The sequence below is a fragment of the Schistocerca nitens genome, chromosome 7 (assembly GCF_023898315.1).
Source record: "Schistocerca nitens isolate TAMUIC-IGC-003100 chromosome 7, iqSchNite1.1, whole genome shotgun sequence".
Classification (NCBI taxonomy): Eukaryota; Metazoa; Arthropoda; class Insecta; order Orthoptera; family Acrididae; genus Schistocerca; species Schistocerca nitens.
In genome coordinates this window covers 466,612,314-466,631,638 of record NC_064620.1, presented here as the reverse complement: position 1 = coordinate 466,631,638, position 19,325 = coordinate 466,612,314, and the positions used below count along the sequence as shown (strand labels likewise).

General features: G+C 39.8%; 1 protein-coding gene across 5 annotated transcripts in view; it reads left to right on the top strand.

Moving 5' to 3' along the window:
- LOC126194848 (testis-expressed protein 2) overlaps positions 1-19,325 on the top strand; it is a 407,145-nt gene that overhangs the window by 326,221 nt on the left and 61,599 nt on the right. For all 5 annotated transcript variants that reach the window (XM_049933193.1, XM_049933191.1, XM_049933190.1 and 2 more), the window contains exons 13-14: positions 3,650-3,783; positions 13,943-14,063. In XM_049933193.1, the coding sequence (XP_049789150.1) occupies positions 3,650-3,783; positions 13,943-14,063 (255 nt within the window). The remainder of the gene's footprint in view (positions 1-3,649; positions 3,784-13,942; positions 14,064-19,325) is intronic.

Genomic DNA, 19,325 nt, shown 5'->3' with positions numbered 1-19,325 from the left:
TGGTGTCTTGGGGAGTTGGATCATTAGGAGTAGGATTAGGATCATTTTTCTTCATGGCAAAGTCGTATTTCCAGCAGAGAGTACGAGTGTAGGACAGTAAATCTTTGACGAGGGCTGTTTGGTTGAATCTGGGAGTGGGGCTGAAGGTGAGGCCTTTGGATAGGACAGAGGTTTCGGATTGGGAGAGAGGTTTGGAGGAAAGGTTAACTACTGAATTAGGGTGTTGTGGTTCCAGATTGTGTTGATTGGAATTTTGAGGTTTTGGAGTGAGTGGAGCTGGAAGTGGGAGATTGAGTAGATGGGAGAGACTGGGTTTGTGTGCAATGAGAGGAGGTTGAGGTTTTGCTGGAAAGGTTGTGAAGTGTGAGTGAGTTGCCTTTCCGGAGGTGGGAAACCAGGAGATTGGATAGTTTTTTGAGGTGGAGGGTGGCATGCTGTTCTAATTTACGGTTGGCCTGGAGGAGGATGCTCTGAACACCCGGTGTGGATGTGGGAGAGGAAAGATTAAGGACTTTTATTAAGGATAGGAGTTGACAGGTGTGTTCATTGGCTGAGTTGATGTGTAGGTGAAGGATTAGGTGGGTCAGGGCAATGGATTGTTCATTTTGGAACTGGTATAGGGACTGATGGAAAGAAGGGTTGCAGCCAGAGATGGGAACTTTAAGTGTGAGGCCTTTGGGGGTAAAGCCAAATGTCAGACAAGCCTGAGAAAATAGAATATGGGAGCGTAATCTGGCTAGGGCGAAGGCATGTTTGCGGAGGGAATGTAAATAAAACTTAATGCGGTTGTTGTGGGGGTGTTGTGAGGGTGACATGGTATTAGAAGGTGGAAAGGGTAAAATGAGGCTGAAATGAAAATGAAAATAGAAATATATGGGGAGAGATAAAGGTGAACTGGAAAGTAACTGGAGATCTGGTGTGAAAAAAGGCGAGAAGGTGTTGGTTACAACTGGGCAGAGAGGGAAACATTTCACGTGGGAAAATATGTCTGCTTGTGAGATGTCTGCTTGTGTCTGTATATGTGTGGATGGATATGTGTGTGTGTGTGTGCGAGTGTATACCCATCCTTTTTTTCCCCCTAAGGTAAGTCTTTCCACTCCCGGGATTGGAATGACTCAACATCTCTGCCCAAACTCTTTGTCTTTAAATATGTCTGCTTGTGTCTGTATATGTGTGGATGGATATGTGTGTGTGTGTGTGTGTGTGCGAGTGTATACCTGTCCTTTTTTCGCCCAAGGTGTCTTTCCGCTCCCGGGATTGGAATGACTCCTTACCCTCTCCCTTAAAACCCACATCCTTTCGTCTTTCCCTCTCCTTCCCCTCTTTCCTGATGAGGCAACAGTTTGTTGCGAAAGCTTGAATTTTGTGTGTGTGTTTGTGTTTGTTTGCGTGTCTATCGACCTGCCAGCGCTTTCGTTCGGTAAGTCACATCACCTTTGTTTATATATATAAAACAAAGATGATGTGACTTACCGAACGAAAGCGCTGGCAGGTCGATAGACACACACACACACACACACACACACACACACACACACAAAATTCAAGCTTTCGCAACAAGCATATATATTATTCCCACGTTGAATGTTTCCCTCGCACACACACACATATTTATATAATAGAAGGAAACATTCCACGTGGGAAAAAATATATCTAAAAACAAAGATGATGTGACTTACCAAACGAAAGCGCTGGCACGTCGATAGACACACAAACAAACACAAACATACACACAAAATTCAAGCTTTCGCAACAAACTGTTGCCTCATCAGGAAAGAGGGAAGGAGAGGGAAAGACGAAAGGATGTGGGTTTTAAGGGAGAGGGTAAGGAGTCACTCCAATCCCGGAAGCGGAAAGACTTACCTTGGGGGAAAAAAGGATGGGTATACACTCGCACTCACACACATATCCATCCACACATATACAGACACAAGCAGACATATTTAAAGACCAAATATGTCTGCTTGTGTCTGTATATGTGTGGATGGATATGTGTGTGTGTGTGTGTGTGCGAGTGTATACCTGTCCTTTTTTCGCCCAAGGTGTCTTTCCGCTCCCGGGATTGGAATGACTCCTTACCCTCTCCCTTAAAACCCACATCCTTTCGTCTTTCCCTCTCCTTCCCTCTTTCCTGATGAGGCAACAGTTTGTTGCGAAAGCTGGAATTTTGTGTGTATGTTTGTGTTTGTTTGTGTGTCTATCTACCTGCCAGCGCTTCGTTTGGTAAGTCACATATATTCAACATCTAACATTCGTAAATTTTAGTACATCCGTTTTGTTACCGCTATTATGCTTGGAGATTGGCATGACGATACTGGCTCCTGATCGCCCCTCCTCTGCTCACCTGAATTCTTCTTGTTAGCTTCGATCCTTTTGATGCAGGATTCTTGGCGCGCCGCGGAGATATGAACAGACTGGTATTGTCAGCATGATTGAATGAATAAGCTTCTCAATCTTGATAAGTGTTTTTGATATTTTCTGATTCACACTTAGAATACACACTTCTGAACAATACCAATGCAGCGGAACTCGTCACATGTCCACCTGCTACCACTTACAGAAACACACAGATGAAAAGATAATAATAATAATAATAATAATAATAATATGTTCCATTATAATTTACTAATTTAACCCAACACCTAAATTGGAGAATTTTCTGTCAGATGAGCAAATGTTATTTTACTTTTGAATTAATTGAAAATTCTGTGCATAACTTTCCTTACATCCGTTTTAGTTTCATTTAGTTATTGTTTCTCAATAAGGATTGGCTATGTTTGAATCTACACTGAAGTTCTCTTTGCCTGTAGACAATATCTGATGTAACTGTTCAACCACAGCATGACTTTGATATTGCAGACAGGTTCATCTGGCACACACCTCTCTAAGGAGTATCAAATTTTGTCCATTTATACCCCACATTTTCAGCCTCAGAGATGAGTGTTTGATGTAGATTACTCAAGTAATTTGAAACCTGTTTTTTGTCACACTTATTAAACAGAACTCTCCTCCTACCTTTTTAACATTCATGCTAACATTAGTAGTCAATGTCTATAGTTCTGTGTAATCGCTGATTCACTGCTGTACTTTAAAAGTTTGGGTAAGTTTCTAATTTTCAGATAAGGAATTTTGAACACTGCCACACAGATCCATTTGCCTACCATCCACATTAATTACTTGAGTCTCTCAGCCAATAACTGTTAAGTTGAAATCTAATAATGTAATATGATCAAGAAAGAGATGCAAAACTTTCTCAGAGTTTTTCCTGGAATGTTCTGCCGCAAATTTTTCAAGGTAGCTAATCTATCTGATTATCATGTTTGAGCCACTTTTAACATTTATCTCGAAATTTAGTATGTTGTAATTATTATATAATTGTTGTAAGGTGACCAAAATAAAACTTGCACAATAAGTATTTTCGACATTTCATAAAATGTAATTAAAGCAGCAACAGCACCACTAGAAATTGGGGCAGACACAGTTGGGTGCACAGTTCTACTGTTAATGAATTAGATTAGCTTTTTTATTTTTAGAATTAAAAATATTTTTTGGGCCAATTTTATAGTGGCAACACTGTATTATTATTATTTTATTATTATTATTATTATTATTATTATTACATACAATAAAAATAATGTTAAATTTTTAGGCTACAGAGTACAAATATATTAAGAAAGCCATGGAAGAGGTCTCCAACACAAGATTGCTTCTTTCTGTGGAACTTAGAGGCTTGGTTGGTACTTTGACGCTGAATATTCCACCTCCACCTTCTGATCGACTCTGGTAAGTGTGACCACGTGAAACACCACAGTATTCCCAGTTCCTTTTATTAAAATAGCTGAAAATTTTATTTACCTACATTCAGAGAAATTTTCACCACAAATCAAAACTGATAGGTAGTGATGCTCCTGCTGTGTATGCAACATAGTGAGGAAACAACAGAATCCATCATGTGGATGTATTGTCATAATATAATGCAGTGTCCTTGTCAAAAAATTAAAAAAGACTTCTGTGTAGCAGAGAGGATGAGTGTCCAAATAGTGTCAGTTTTTGTCATATTTATGGTGTGGAATGAAAGTACTGTGTAGGGTTTCATTGTCTTTGAATTGTATCCATGGTCACTAACATTATCCATGAAAACTGAATTTTATGGAAAGGCATTTTAAGATTTACCAGTCTTGGATGATTGGCCACTTTTGGCCTTACAGACCATTTTCAAGCACAGTATGTATTGTATAATTATCCAGTTATAAAATGGCAGATATAGCCGATCAGAAAGTGAGCACATAACTTACAGATAACATATTTTGATATGAATATAATAGAGGGAAACATTCCACGTGGGAAAAATATTCTAAAACAAAGATGATGTGACTTACCAAACGAAAGCGCTGGCAGGTCGATAGACACACAAAAAAACACAAACATACACACAAAATTCTAGCTTTCGCAACCAACGGTTGCTTCGTCAGGAAAGAGGGTATGAGAAGGAAAGATATTGTGTAGGACCCCCACAAGCACGCAGAAGTCTCGCAACATGACGTGGGGGGGGGGGGGGTGACATCTCTTTCCCTCTCCTTCCCTCTTTCCTGACGAAGCAACCGTTGGTTGCGAAAGCTAGAATTTTGTGTGTATGTTTGTGTTTGTGTGTCTATCGACCTGCCAGCGCTTTCGTTTGGTAAGAAGATAACATATTTTGATGGATAGTTTCCAAATGACCAGTTATGTAATGCAGCCTAAAATAATCTGTTGCTCATTTTACTTTCATTGCTTATCACTTTCCACCATTCCTTACAACTTTTGCATTTTGTACTTGACACCTTTAAATCATTTTTATGCTTTAGACCATATGCAGTATTTCCCTTCGGTAATGTGTCGCATCGAGACCATATTTTAATATTCCTATATTTTGTTACATGTTTTAATTTGGCTGATGGTGCTACAAATTTTAACACTGACATAAAAAAAATTTTTTTTTTAATAGAGATGTCTTAGTTACTCACCCAAATAAATTATGTGGATGTACCTGAGCCTATGATGGCTTCCATTGCCAGTGTCATTAGCAGTATGTAGATTGGTTGCCTGGATATGTCAACATGCCCTCATATAAGCATCTACACTGAAGAGCTAAAGAAACTGATACGCCTACCTGATATTGTGTAGGACCCCCACAAGCACGCAGAAGTCTCGCAACATGAAGTGGAGGGGGGGGGGGGGGGGACACATCTCTTCTGAACAGCATGTTGCAAGGCATCCTGGATATGCTCAATAATATTCATGTCTGGGCAGTTTGGTTGACAGTGGAAGTGTTTCAATTCAGAAGAGTGTTCCTAGAGCCACTCTGTAGCAATTCTGGACGTGTTGGATGTTGCCTTGTCCTTCTGGAATTACCCAAGTCCATTGGGATGCACAATGGATGTGAATGGATTCAGGTGATCAGGCAAGATGGCTTATGTATGTGTCACCTGTCAGAGTCTTATCTAGACATATCAGGGGTCCCTTATCACTCCAACTGCACACGCGCCACACCATTACAGAGTCTCCACCAGCTTGAACAGTCCCCTGCTAACATGCAGGATCCATGGATTCATGAGGTTGTCTTCATACCCATACATGTCCATTCGCTCGATACAATTTGAAACGAGGCTTGTCCAACCAGGCAACATGTTTCCTGTCATCAACAGGCCAATGTTGGTGTTGATAGGCCCAGGTGAGATGTAAAGCTTTGTGTCGTGCAGTCATCAAGGGTACATGAGTGGTAATTTGGCTCCGAAAGCCGATATCGATGATGTTTTGTTGAATGGCTCACACGCTAACATTTGTTGATGGTCCAGCATTGAAATCTGTAGCAATTTGCAGAAGGGTTGTACTTCTGTCACATTGAACGATTCTCTTCAGTCGTCATTAGTCCCGCTCTTGCAGGATATTTTTCCAGTCTCAGTGATGTTGGAGATTGGAAGTTTTACCAGATTCCTGATATTCACGGTACACTCGGGAAATGGTCATATGGGAAAATTTCCACTTCATCGCTGACTCAGAGATGCTGTGTCCCATCACTCATGTGCCAACTATAACACCACTTTCAAACTCACTTAAATCTTGATAACCTGCCATTGTAGGAGCAGTAACTGATCTAACAACATTGCCAGACACTTCTCGTCTTATATAAGTGTTGCTGACCACGGTGCCGTATTTTGCCTGATTATATAATTCCGTGTTTGAATATGCATACCTGTACCAGTTTCTTTGGTGCCTCAGTGTATATATACCACATTTTTGGTTTGGAATTAAGTGCTGCTCCCCCTACTGGAGCAGTCAAACAGGAGTGCATGTAACATGGAAACTTGCTCTTCCACAACTGTGCTCACAATTGTTGCCACTGTTTACAGACAATGTAACTTGTCTTTCAATTTCCTGTAAGCCAAATCACACACACACACACACACACACACACACACTTCTATGTGGGCCAAGCCAGGATCATGGTTTCTCAGGAACCCTAGTTTGTGACCATTGATGATAAGCCCATTGCATTAATAATCAGCCTGCTGTAGTTTCCATGTTCTCAAGGGGGCCATTGCAAGACACGCTGAAATTGTTATATGAGCAATTTCCACCGTACAAAATTAGTCTGTTTCAACGTTGCTTTCTGAAAATGTGCTTTTTGTACAGTGGCAAATACTACGAGAGCATTTCAATGAGTTCCCCACTGTCACTATTAATGCAGCATTTTAAAGAACTGGTACTGTCTCATCTGCCTTCCACCTGAAGTGTTTTTTTTTTTTTTTTTTTTTTTTTTTTTTTTTTTTTTTTTTTTTTTTTTTCCATTGACAACATGTTCTTCACATGGCCTCATGTTGAAATGACACTGTCGCTGATTCTGATTGATATAAACGGTATTCATGTAAGCATCAAGTTCATTATGAAGGCAGAGAGATGGAAAGTTCACCTGTTTGGAAGACATGCTAATTGTTTACTAAATGACAAGCAGGCAGGCAAGTAGATCACTTTGTGTGTTGGTGACATACACACTGAGACTTGTACCTAATGTGAGATGTTTTCGTCACATGGCACAGAAGATGGATATCCTAATATGTTCATTTGCATAACAATATTCCTTATGACAATGGCCTTAAGGTTCTGATTTGGAGCACCTTAACAATGTGTTTTAAAAAATAGTGATAGTAAGGGGGACATTAGATTTTAATTTAGGTATAAAGTAAGAAAAAAGAAGGCAGAACTCTTACATTCCCAGGGAAACCAAGAAACTGTTTGCTGTTTTAAGCTACTGTGATGCCACATCCAACAAACTAAGGCACATATGCAAAGTGATGAGCAGAAACTAGTGTTTTGCACACTAGTAATGACTAATGTTTGTTATGAGCAATGGAATAGAACATCAATCTCAATCCTGTGCTAATGTGATATTAACTATATCAGCCAGACTGTTTGAGTGTGGTGGATCTCTGTGAGGTTAATGATGACAGAGCACAGGTTGTAAAATGATCACTAAATAAGGTTCCAAGAAACAAACACACTGGGGCACATGGCATTTTACTAGAATTATGCTGTAATAGAAGCAGTGACAGTTCAACTCAGTGGCACATATTTTAAGAGGGACTGTGGTTAGTTACTGGCTGCAGTGCGGACGATTGTGCTGGACGTGGGGAGAGAAGTTTAGGTATAAACAGCAGATTTGAACATAATGACAACAGGGACTGCCGTACATATACAGGGTGTATCACAACTACTAGCAAATACTGACACAGGTGAAGTATACAATAAAAGAAACAAAGACTTATCCAGTAAATATTGGCCTGCAAACAAGCCATTTATGAGATAATTGCAAGTGTGTAGTTGCAATCCACAACTGGCTTTGGTATGAAATATGTCCTGGTTAGTACAATTTTACTTGAAGTGCAAGCTTTTTGATCAGGTCCCCATATTATTAGACTCAAATTTCACACATGGCGCATGGTTGAAGGGCACAGTTCAGTACTGGAGCATTATGCCGATGGTATGAGAGGATATCTAATGCGCCAGTCATGTCCAAGATGAATGGGACTGGTAGTTCATGTACCTTGACCTCCAAGATTGCCTGACCTTAATCCTCTACACTTTTCTTCTTATAGTCATCTCAAAAGTGAAGTGGACATCACTCCCACTGATACAGTTGCAGAACTGGAGTAGCAAATTGTACATTCTTATCTAGCTTTGTGACATCTCTGTGGATGTCTGAAATAATTTGTAACTCACCACAGAGATTGTCCATTTACTAACCGGCGAATTGTGTTCCTTAGTAGTCTTTCTCCCAGCAAGGACCAAGGAGCAATTACACACAATATGGTCAGTATAGATTTCAAGTTATGCATGTTTATCATCACTGCCCATCATACTAATACTCAGCAGTGCATTAATCTTCATACTTTAAGTACACATCAATAAACTCAAATGCAAGTGTTAATAATACCTTGGCTACACACAATAACTGTTCTACACAAGTGACTATATTTACATAATTCAGTCGTACCTTGATGTACACAGCAGTTGTGGAATTTTATTTGACTGAATGCTAAATGCACACTGACTGCCTGCAGATTGCTCTGTGATTATTTAATGTGGACTCATGAGAAATAATGCTGAATGACATAGTGTTTGCACACTTTGAATCCTTGCCATGGACTGACTGTGTCTCTAAGTTCAAAGCTTATTTAAATATGCATGTTGGAGAGTTGTAGCAAAATACAGGGTGTACATAAAGTCCGGGGACACTTTCAATTATTTATTGCACAAGAACCAAACATTGTACAGATGTCATACATATGTCATTTTGAAGAGAAATCCTGAAAGCGGTCTCCCCCCCCCCCCCCCCCCATGTGTACCGCCACGGCATAGTTTGGTAATTTGCCGATAGTAGCCGCTAGTTGCAAACATGGTGAGCCATTTACCACTGGCACAACAAATTCGTTACGACGGATTGCTTCTGCCCGGGAACGAGAAGCGGACATCCCAGTGTGAGTGAAGTGAATGTGGAGCGCATACAAGAGACATTCATAAGGAGTCCAAAGAAATCGGTGCGTCGTGCATCCCGTGAACTCGAAATGGCTCCAGTGACAGTGTGAAAAGTCCTGTGACAGAAGCAGTCTATGAAACCATAAATTGGAGCTAGTGCAGAAGCTCGATGACGACTACAAAGACAAGCGTTTTTGTCTTGTTTGCAATTCTAACAATTGAATGAGGATGGGGATGGCAGTGTTGATCACTTAATTTTTAGCGACAAAGCCACTTTTCACACTAATGGGAAAGTGAACAGGCATAACTGTTGAATCTGGGGTACATAGAATCCACTCAATTTTTTTTTAGCCTTATCATGTCGAAAACTGTATGGGCCATTCTTCTTCACCAAGAGCACTGTCACTGGATATTCCTACTTGGACATGTTGCAGCAATGTCTGATGCCTCAAATGCAATTGGGCTCTCCATTCATCTGTCAGCAGGATGGGGCTCCACTCCATTTTCATTGTGAAGTTTGTGGGTACCTGAACACGGAGCTGCTGCATTGATGGATTGGCCGTGCTACAGAAGGGGACAGCTGTTTCATAAGATTGCCTCCCCGATCACCAGATCTCACTCCGTGTGACTTTTTCTGTGGGGACACATTAAAGATCTGGTGTATGTACCACCTCTATCACGCGATGTAGCAGATCTATGGGAGAGAATACGGGAAGCGACTGCCACGGTCGATGATGCCATGCTGGGACAGGTATGGCAGGAATTTGATTACCGTATTGATGTCTGCTGGGTCACTCATGGTTCGCATATCGAAAGTTTGTAAAAAAAAAAACTTTCAGAGTTTCTCTTCAAAGTGCAATATGTATGACGTCTGTACGATGTTTAGTTCTTGTGCAATAAATAATTGAAAGTATTCCTGGGCTTTATGTATACGCTGTATTAAATTCCACAGTTATCACATTTTTAATAGTAATGTAAAAGACGGAAAAAGTAGAGAAAATATACAAATTAGGCACAAAAAGCAAATGAAACTATATGGTTCCAGAGACCTTTTCAAGTCTCAAACACCTATACAGACTGAAGTGCCGAATAAAGATTGATACCAAGGCCAGAATTCGAACTTGGGTCTGCTGCTTACTAGGCAGATGTGCTGACCACCAAGCCACCCTGTCATAATGACTTTGCACAACTTATAGGTTACCCTATGATGTCTCCCTCCTAAATCCAAATTCCCATTCATGCCACAGCACACTTGGTATTCCCTTACTAGTGGGAGACCTGGGTTTGAATCCTGGCCTTGGTACCGGTTTTCATTCATTGTTTCACTCTGCTTATGTACATCATAGATTTTTGAGACCTGAAATGGTACCTGGAACCATATAGTTTAATTTGATGAAGTGCCTGTGCCTGGGTTATAGGTAGGATCCCCCTTATTCTGTGATGCTGAGCTGCTATTCAATTACAGCTGGAGAGCCACTGCAATGCCATTCGAGCTTGGGGGAATACCAAGTGAGCTGAGGTGTGAATGGAAATTTGGATTCAGGAGGGACCTGTTTGAGGATACTCTGTGCAGTTGTGCAAAACCATTGTACCAGGGTGTAGTGGTTAGCACATCCGCCCACTGAGCAGAAGACGTCGGTTCGAATCCCAGCCTTTGTCCAGTTTCCATTTGTTGCATCATGCTTGTGTATATACATTCTCAAAAAGGTTTTATGACGCAGAAATACGATTATGCACTGAAATTTGTAAAATTCCTCCATGGTTTTATTAGAAAGTCAAATTTTTGTAGTTGATAAATTTCATAAACTAGGATGTTATTTTAGGAAAATTATACTTTTTTGAAATCAGAAAAATTAGGGCTGACAACACTATGACATAGAGTTTTAAAAGTGTGATATTAAGCTTTTCCAGTGAATCAACTTTTGTATGCTTTCAGGTTGTCCAGCCATGTGCGTCATTTACAAAACACAGTATTTCAGCTGCGTACATTGCCATCGTCTTCAGGTGATATCTGTAGAATGAGTGTGTTTTGCTACATCATGCTTCCTGTATACTCATCAATCCCCACCCCTTCCACAACTACCTGGCCACATGCCATGCAGGGTGAATTGGTGGACGGATGTGGTAACTGACTGCTGTATGTGAACTCTGATTCCTCCGTGCTTATGCTGCTCCTGTCAGGTAAAAAGGTTGGCCTTGGTTGATGTCGTGACTTCATTTGTTTGAGTGCTGGGTTCACATTTTATTGAGGGTGAAGCTACCATGCCTGTTGATGAGGCCATTGGCTGATCATATTTCAGCAGTCTCCTTTTGAAAATAATCCCAAAATGAAGAGGTCTGTCTTAACCATTCAGTTTGTTAATACTTCATTGAGTCCTCTGTAGCTATGCAATGTTCTGACAGTGTTCCCCACTCTCCTGGCTGTTTCTACTATGGATGTGTATAAGTCCTTTATCAGTATACTTCTGTACTTAGCAAACATCATAGTTTTTGAAGCATGGGCCAAACTGCAAATGCTGTGTCACACCATAGTTAATTTTTCCCCATTTCTTAATTTAATCTTATTCTGTCATATCGTTTGCTAACGTTACCCTGTTTTTTAAAGTTATGATGAGACTCCATCCATGCAAGAGGAAGGCCTCTAATGCCATACCATTTTTTAATTTCCCTAGTGAATTTTACAAAATCAGTGGAATGGTACAGGAGATGCTAGATGCTGCAGGTCTGATAGTTTCAATCTAGGCATCTCTCCAGTAGTTTCAGAGCCTTACAGGCTGTGGAGAAAAGCATACAGATGACTTAACCAGTTCAGAAGCAATCTGATAGTAAGAGCATAAGGTGCAAGCTAATACTAGAAATGAAAGTGTTACCAAAGCAGAGAAGGTTTTACTGTTAGATGTTAGTTATGGCAGGGGAATTTATTATCTGGTACAGAAGTCTCTGGCATATGATTATCAGGTAACTAGCATTTTTAATCAAAGTCCATGGCTCTGCAATGTCTCCTGTGATTTAGGCTCTTTGAGGAAAGATTCTGTAAAAGAGGATTTAATAATAGTAGGGGCTCAGTTATACTATTCAGAATGATATTGGGTACATGCTGAATATTTTGAACAGACAGTAACCCAAGTAAATAAAAACAATGTTAAGGTAGTATTAGGGGACTACAACATCCTACTAAGGAGTGTGTGTGTGTGTGTGTGTGAGAGAGAGAGAGAGAGAGAGAGAGAGAGAGAGAGAGAGAGAGACGGGGGGGGACTACTAAGATATAATTAAAAAATGGGCTCCAAGAAGAAAAGAAATGACCAAGATATAATTGACTAATGGGCTCCATAGAAACATACCAACCAAAATGACCAAAGAATTTTCGAACTCAGTGGACAGCGCACCATCATCTCCAAATTTAAAGGAGACTGAACAAACTTGGAAACATTGTGACTTGCGAACAGAGGAGAGGCAACTGGATCATGCATGCACGGCTAAATCCTTTAATAGAGAAATCTACAATATTAAAGCACTAAGAGAAGATGATACAGGTTCAGGACCCTATATAGTCATTATTAAAACTAAATTTACACCTCTAAAGAAGAAATAAACAAAGACCAACAAAGAAAAGTGGAATCATGACCCACACCAATAATCAGAAAAGACAGTTATCAAGAAATCATGCAAACCACAAAATTAATCCACTGCAAGTCCCCAAACAAGTAGCTGAAAGTTAAGCACCCTTACACCCATGTAAGATACGTACCTGGCGGACTACAGAATGTGATACAATTTGTGAAGAAGGACATAGACATGGTTAAAATTTCAATGCTATGAAACAATCAAAAACACCATCACCCTCAAAATGTCAGAGAATATATCACCCCAATTGTCAGGAAAATGAAGAAACAATATCAGAAAGATGTGATTAACTCACTAAAAGAAGGCTACCACAAATACAATGCCAGAGACTATGACAAAACCTTTGGAAGACAACTTTAGAAGTAATGCTCTCCTTGACACCCCAATCCCAAGCTACTGCTACAAAGTGAGGGTAGAAGAATGACACATATTAACAGGGAAGATGCTGAAATTATGGCAAAATCTTTATTATTATAGATCAACTCTGAACGCACAAAGTTGCCCACAGCCCAAGAGATGGAAGCTGCACTGAAGGAGCAGAAAAATTAAAAGGCCAATTTTCGCAGAAATATGTAAATATGATTGTGATGTGATTTGGACATTGGTACATGATGCTCTACCAAAAATTTGGGTGACATTTCCCTGAACATTAGAGCACAGCAATAATCCATCTGCAACACACAAACAAAGATAAGGGCAATCCAGATAATTGCAGATGTATTTCTCTCTTGGACTACATGTACAAGATTTTCTCCTTTTTGTATAGAAGAATTAAACAACAACTAGAGCAAGAAGTACGTTAATACCATAGTGCTATCCATTTGTACAGCCAGATGTGTTTCTGACTCTGTTGTTTAGCTATACGTAAATGTAAATACATTTACATATATCTTGACAGATTGGGAGCTACATGTAGTTGGTACTGTTATGCATAAAAAATAGAAAGCAATGGAGTACATGATCAGAATGGACTTGTTTCCCTTTAGAGTAAAGAATGTGTGAAAAGGGAAAATGAGACACAGTGGTTGGAATGAAAGGTAAATAATGGAACATCACGTTCATAACTGAAATGAATGGGTGCGATAAATCAAAGTGAGGATATTTAGAAAACCAAGAATCACTATCACAGCCAATAATTTAATGAGAAAACGCACGCTGAGCAGTCACACTGGTCACAGTACTTTAGGTTTCAGTGTTCAATTTCTTCCTCGTCAATCCACATGAGTGTAATTGTCCATAAATTCTTAGGATAATGTAGATGTAGAAATATATATCTTATTGCTTTTGACTGACAAACTGTTAACAGGTATGGATTTAGAGAAAACCCAAAAATTTGGCTATCCGCTCGGCCAAAGTTTGGAGAAAGAAGAGTAAATATTACACATGTAATTGCATGGATTGAGAAGAAGCTGCTTGAAGAATTTCAGGTAAGTAAATTAAACTGTGATGTTAGAACACATACAGAAAACAATGAACTAATGTTAGGAAAGTAGTATGAATAAAAATGTCTTCAGTCACAATTTTTTCGTGTTTTATTAAATTGTACCTTACTCTCAAGAACAGAAGCCAATTATGTATTAAGATGTGTAAGATGTTTTGCTAGTGATGATGGGCCCATAGGGTCCAAAATGCATTGTGTAATTTAATAAAACACCATACTAATTGTGTACTGAATACAGTCACTTTCACAGCTGCAAAATATGGATAAAATTAAGTAGTGGGAAGGAAATAGAAAATAAGCTGTGTAATAAATAACATGGCTTCTTCTTGCAACAGTTCTAAATGTATTTCTCAGTGAAAAAAATCCAATACAAACTTTTGTCATCAGGCTATGTGAATGAGTTCCATAGCTTTCACCGAGTGAGGTGGTGCAGTGGTTAGCACAGTGGACTCACATACGGGAGGATGACGGTTCAATCCCATGTCCAAGCATCCTGATTGAGGTTTTCTGTATTTTTCCTAAACCACTCCAGGCAAATGCTGGGATGGTTCCTTTTGAAAGAGCATGGCTGATTTCCTTCCCTGACCTTCCCTAATCTGATGAGACTGATGACCGCGCTGTTTGGTCTCCTCCCCTAAACAACCCAACCCCATAGCTTTCAGGGTGACTGACATGTTGCTAGCAGTGATGCATTTGAACCAGTCCTGATCCCAAAATACCTGTCAGTTTTGAAGTTTTGAGATGCAAATACTAAATACTTAAACAACAACGTTGTATTACGATTTTTCACGATTTGTCCAGAACACTTATGGTACAGATTCCGTAATTAAAAGTATAGAAAACAAATTATTTGCCTTATTTTTAATAAATCAGTACAACTAGTTTATGCAACAGCACAAACAATTTACTAGGCATAACTCAATTTTTTTCTAGTTTGTAAATAAATGTTGAGCAGTGTTTGTGAACTTGGTTTCTTAATGGGATTAATTGTATTTGACACATTTCAATGTACCTTGATGGGTTGAAACATTATGATCTTATAGTTTCTTGCATCTGAGCCCGTATTGGGAATGCACGCAGATTGCTGAAGCTGGTCCCTAGGATTATTTCAAGACCCACATTATTTATAATTTGAACTGAAAATGTTACAGTATTAATACAGTTTCCTGCTGCTTATTGAATGGATACCATTTCTCTGGTTTTGATTAACAAAGATGTTAATAGCTGAAACAAAAAATTCAGTATTGTAGTTTTCCTAGTAATTCTACAAAATCAGTTATCCTTAATTCTAGGATATTTTATATATGTTTGTTAATCTTTTAATGCTATTCGTTGAGCTCATCTTTAAAGTGTGATAAATTTTCAACTAACAGAGACATTATCTGGATGTCATTTGCAGTTTGCATCCGAAAACATCTGTTTTAACCTGGTCTATATTACTGTGTCTTGTGTCCAAATATTTGTTTTTATTTGTGTTTATCAAAAACTTAATATTTCCTATAGCAGTGTTTCTGGAGGAGTTTCTTTATTTATTGTAACTTTGGAATTCATCCTAATTAAAATGAGACCAATTGAAAATTCCATTACCAGTCTTTTAGTGAGATGGCTGAAATTCACATACAGTTAAAAGCTATCTTGATTATATTCAAACAACTGGAGGGCCTTGCAAGTTGGTGTGTTGGGTGGATTGTCCCAAAAAAGGTACCTGAGGTACCCTATATACTGAGTATGTTCTATTCCCACAGATTCTCTTTCCTCCTTTAAAAGACTAGTCTGCAACATGCCCATCGATTTGACTGCTTGAAATGTCAGTAGCAGAACTATGTACTTTGCTTGGGAAGCAGTCTGAATTGAGTGTCTTGGGTACAGCACCCTTCCACCTTAGCAACATGCATGCAGTGCTGTCTGAAACTTGACAGTAAATATGAGCCAGTGTAATACACTTGTCCGGTTGGAAAGTAATTTATATTCCTTGTCAGGTCACAGCAGTTGTGAAAAGCGAGTGGTGTATTAATTAATGGCAGGTCAGTCCTTTTCAGTAATGTTATTGTGCATTAATCAGTGTATCACAGATGCTGGTTTATGACAGTGTGTATTGTCACACTTCTTTAGTTTTAATCTACAGTTCATAACCAATAGATTGTGTTCAGAGTCCACATCTGCCCCTGAAAATGTCGTACAGTTTAAAACCTGGTTCCTAAATCTCTGTCTGACCATTATGTAATCTCTCTGAAACCTTCCAGTGTCTTGAGGCCTCTTCCATGTATACCACATTCTTTCATGATTCCTAAGCCAAGTGTTAGTTATGATTAAGTTATGCTCTGTGCAGAATTCTACCAGGCGGCTTCCTCTTTCATTCCTTATGCCCATTCCACATTCTCCTACTACTTTTCCTTCTCTTCCTTTCCTACGATCAAATTCCAGTTCCCAATGACTATTAAATTTTCGCCTCACTTCACTATCTGAGTAATTTCTTTTACCTTACTATACATTTCTTCAATCTCTTCATCATCTGTGGAGCTAGTTGCTTTATAAACTTGTACTGCTGTGTTAGGCATGGGCTTTGTGCCTATCTTGGCTACAATAATGCATTCACTATGCTGTTCTTAGTAGCTTACCCACGCTCCTATTTTTTTTATTCATAATTAAACCTACTCCTGCAGTACCCCTATTTGATTTTGTATTTATAACCCTGTATTCACCTGACCAGAAGTCGTGTTCCTCCTGCCACTGAACTTCGCTAATTTCCACTATATCTAACTTTAACCTATCCATTTCCCATTTTAAATTTTCTAACCTGCCTGCCCCCATAAGGGATCTGACAATCCATGCTCCGATACGTAGAACCCCAGATTTGTGTCTTCTGATACCTATGTCCTCCTGAGAAGTCCCCGCCCGAAGATCCGAATGGGGGACTATTTTACCTCCAGAACATTTTACCCAAGAGGACACCATCTTCATTTAACCATACAGTTAAGCTGCATACCCTCAGGAAAAATTATTGCTGTAGTTTCCCCTTGCTTTCAGCCATTTGCAGTACCAACACAGCAAGGCTGTTTTGGTTAATGTTACAAGGCCAGATTAGTCAATCATCCAGACTGTGCCCCTGCAACTACTGGAAAGGCTGCTGCCCTTCTTTGGGAACCACACGTTTGTCTGGCCTCTCAACAGATAACCCTCCATTGTGGTTGCACCTACGGTACGGCTATCTGTATAGCTGAGGCACACAAGCCTCCCCACCAACTTCAAGGTCCATGGTGCATACTATATGGAGTGCTTTGCTTTGAGACGTGTCATGCATATGACAGGTTCTTTACTACCAGCAGGAGACAAACTCCTTCTTTGGTATGGTCTGGTAATCTATTTATGTGATTAAAATTCAAATGCTCCATGTGTCGATGCTACAGGATAACAGAATTTAAATTGAGAGGACATGTTAAATTAGCATTCACTTCTCTGTTTGTGTTCAGTAAATACAAATTCTTTATCATTGTTGCTGAACATACAAACGTTTCCTCCTATATCACAACCATCATGCCTGAAATTTGTTAGTTATCTGGTTCTGACGACAGCACTAATTGACAAAAGGTTAGCAGCAACTTTTGGTACAGATAAAACATCTGTTACCCGAGTTCTTATGTTTTTATCACCATTCAGTGTCAAATTGACATTGACTGATTCACTGATTATTTGTGCTGAGAGTCAAAAGAACAGTGAGTCTTAGTCCCCTATTGCCAGGTCCAAAATTGAGTTTATTGTGTGGTTTCACTCCCTCATTTGTGTAAAGCCCATCAGTACCCTTAGAAAGTGGTGCGTGACCCTTTACTAATTCATTATTAGATGCAGTTTCTTCAGGCATTAATAACACGAATATTCTGTGTCTTTTCACCTCTAATGCTTTACATTAGAAGATTAAATGTGGTGGATTTTCATCCTCCCCACCACATAGTCTACACTTACGGGCTTCCACCGTAGTGATGGTAAGAGCAGGTTCTGGTCCAACAAATTGAGTCATAATATGTACCGGGTGATCAAAAAGTCAGTATAAATTTGAAAACTTAATAAATCACGGAATAATGTAGATAGAGAGGTAAAAATTGACACACATGCTTGGAATGACATGGGGTTTTATTAAAAAAAAAAAAAAGAAGAAGAAGAAGAAAGTTCACGAAATGTTTGAGAGATGACGCTGGACAGCAAAACATGATTTCGAAGTCCGAAGCCATGGGTTGTTTAGACGATAGACCCCGTAGTGGCCGACCGAGCACAAGGCATAATGCTGCTGAGACAGTTCAGGAAGAAATGGAGACCGTAGCAGGTTCGTCTATGCACGGGGAAGTCAGCACTCTTGCAGTTGCACTGGCATTCCATACACTACTGTTTGGTTGGCACTGAGGCGTACCCTCCTATGCTATCTGTCCAAAATCCATCGGCATCATGAACTGTTACATGGCGATTTAGTAAGCAGAGGGCATTTGCAGTGTGGGCGTTTCAAAAGATGGCGGAAGATTACGATTAGTTGAGTAATGTGTTGTGGACCGACAAAGCTCATTTCATGCTCCAAGGTTCTGTCAACGCCCACAACTGCAGAATTTGGGCTACCAAAAATCCTAGAACTGTCGTGGAAACTCCATTGCATGACGAGAAAGTCACGGTATGGGTTGGATTTACCGCATCTACCGTTATCGGGCCTTTTTTTCTTCTAGGAAATGCATGATTCTGGTTTTGTAACCTGTACCGTGATTGGTGAGAGGTACGCCGATATGTTAGCAGACTCACATCATCCCCAGCCTGGCAGATAAACACCTGCTGGAATGTACAATGTTTATGCAGGATGGCGCTCCACCCCATATTGCTAGACGCATGAAAGATCTCTTGCGTGCGTCATTTGGTGATGATCGTGTGCTCAGCCGCCACTTTCGTCAGGCTTGGCCTCCCAAGTCCCCAGACCTCAGTCCGTGCGATTATTGGCTTTGGGGTTACCTGAAGTCGTAAGTGTATCGTGACTGACCGACATCTCTAGGGATGCTGAAAGACAACATCCGACACCAATGCCTCACCATAACTCCGGATATGCTTTACAGTGCTGTTCACAACATTGTTCCTCAACTACATCTATTGTTGAGGAATGATGGTGGACATATTGAGCATTTCCTGTAAAAAACATCTTTGCTTTGTCTTACTTTGTTATGCTAATTATTGGTATTCCGATCAGATGAAGCACCATCTGTCGGACTTTTTTTAACTT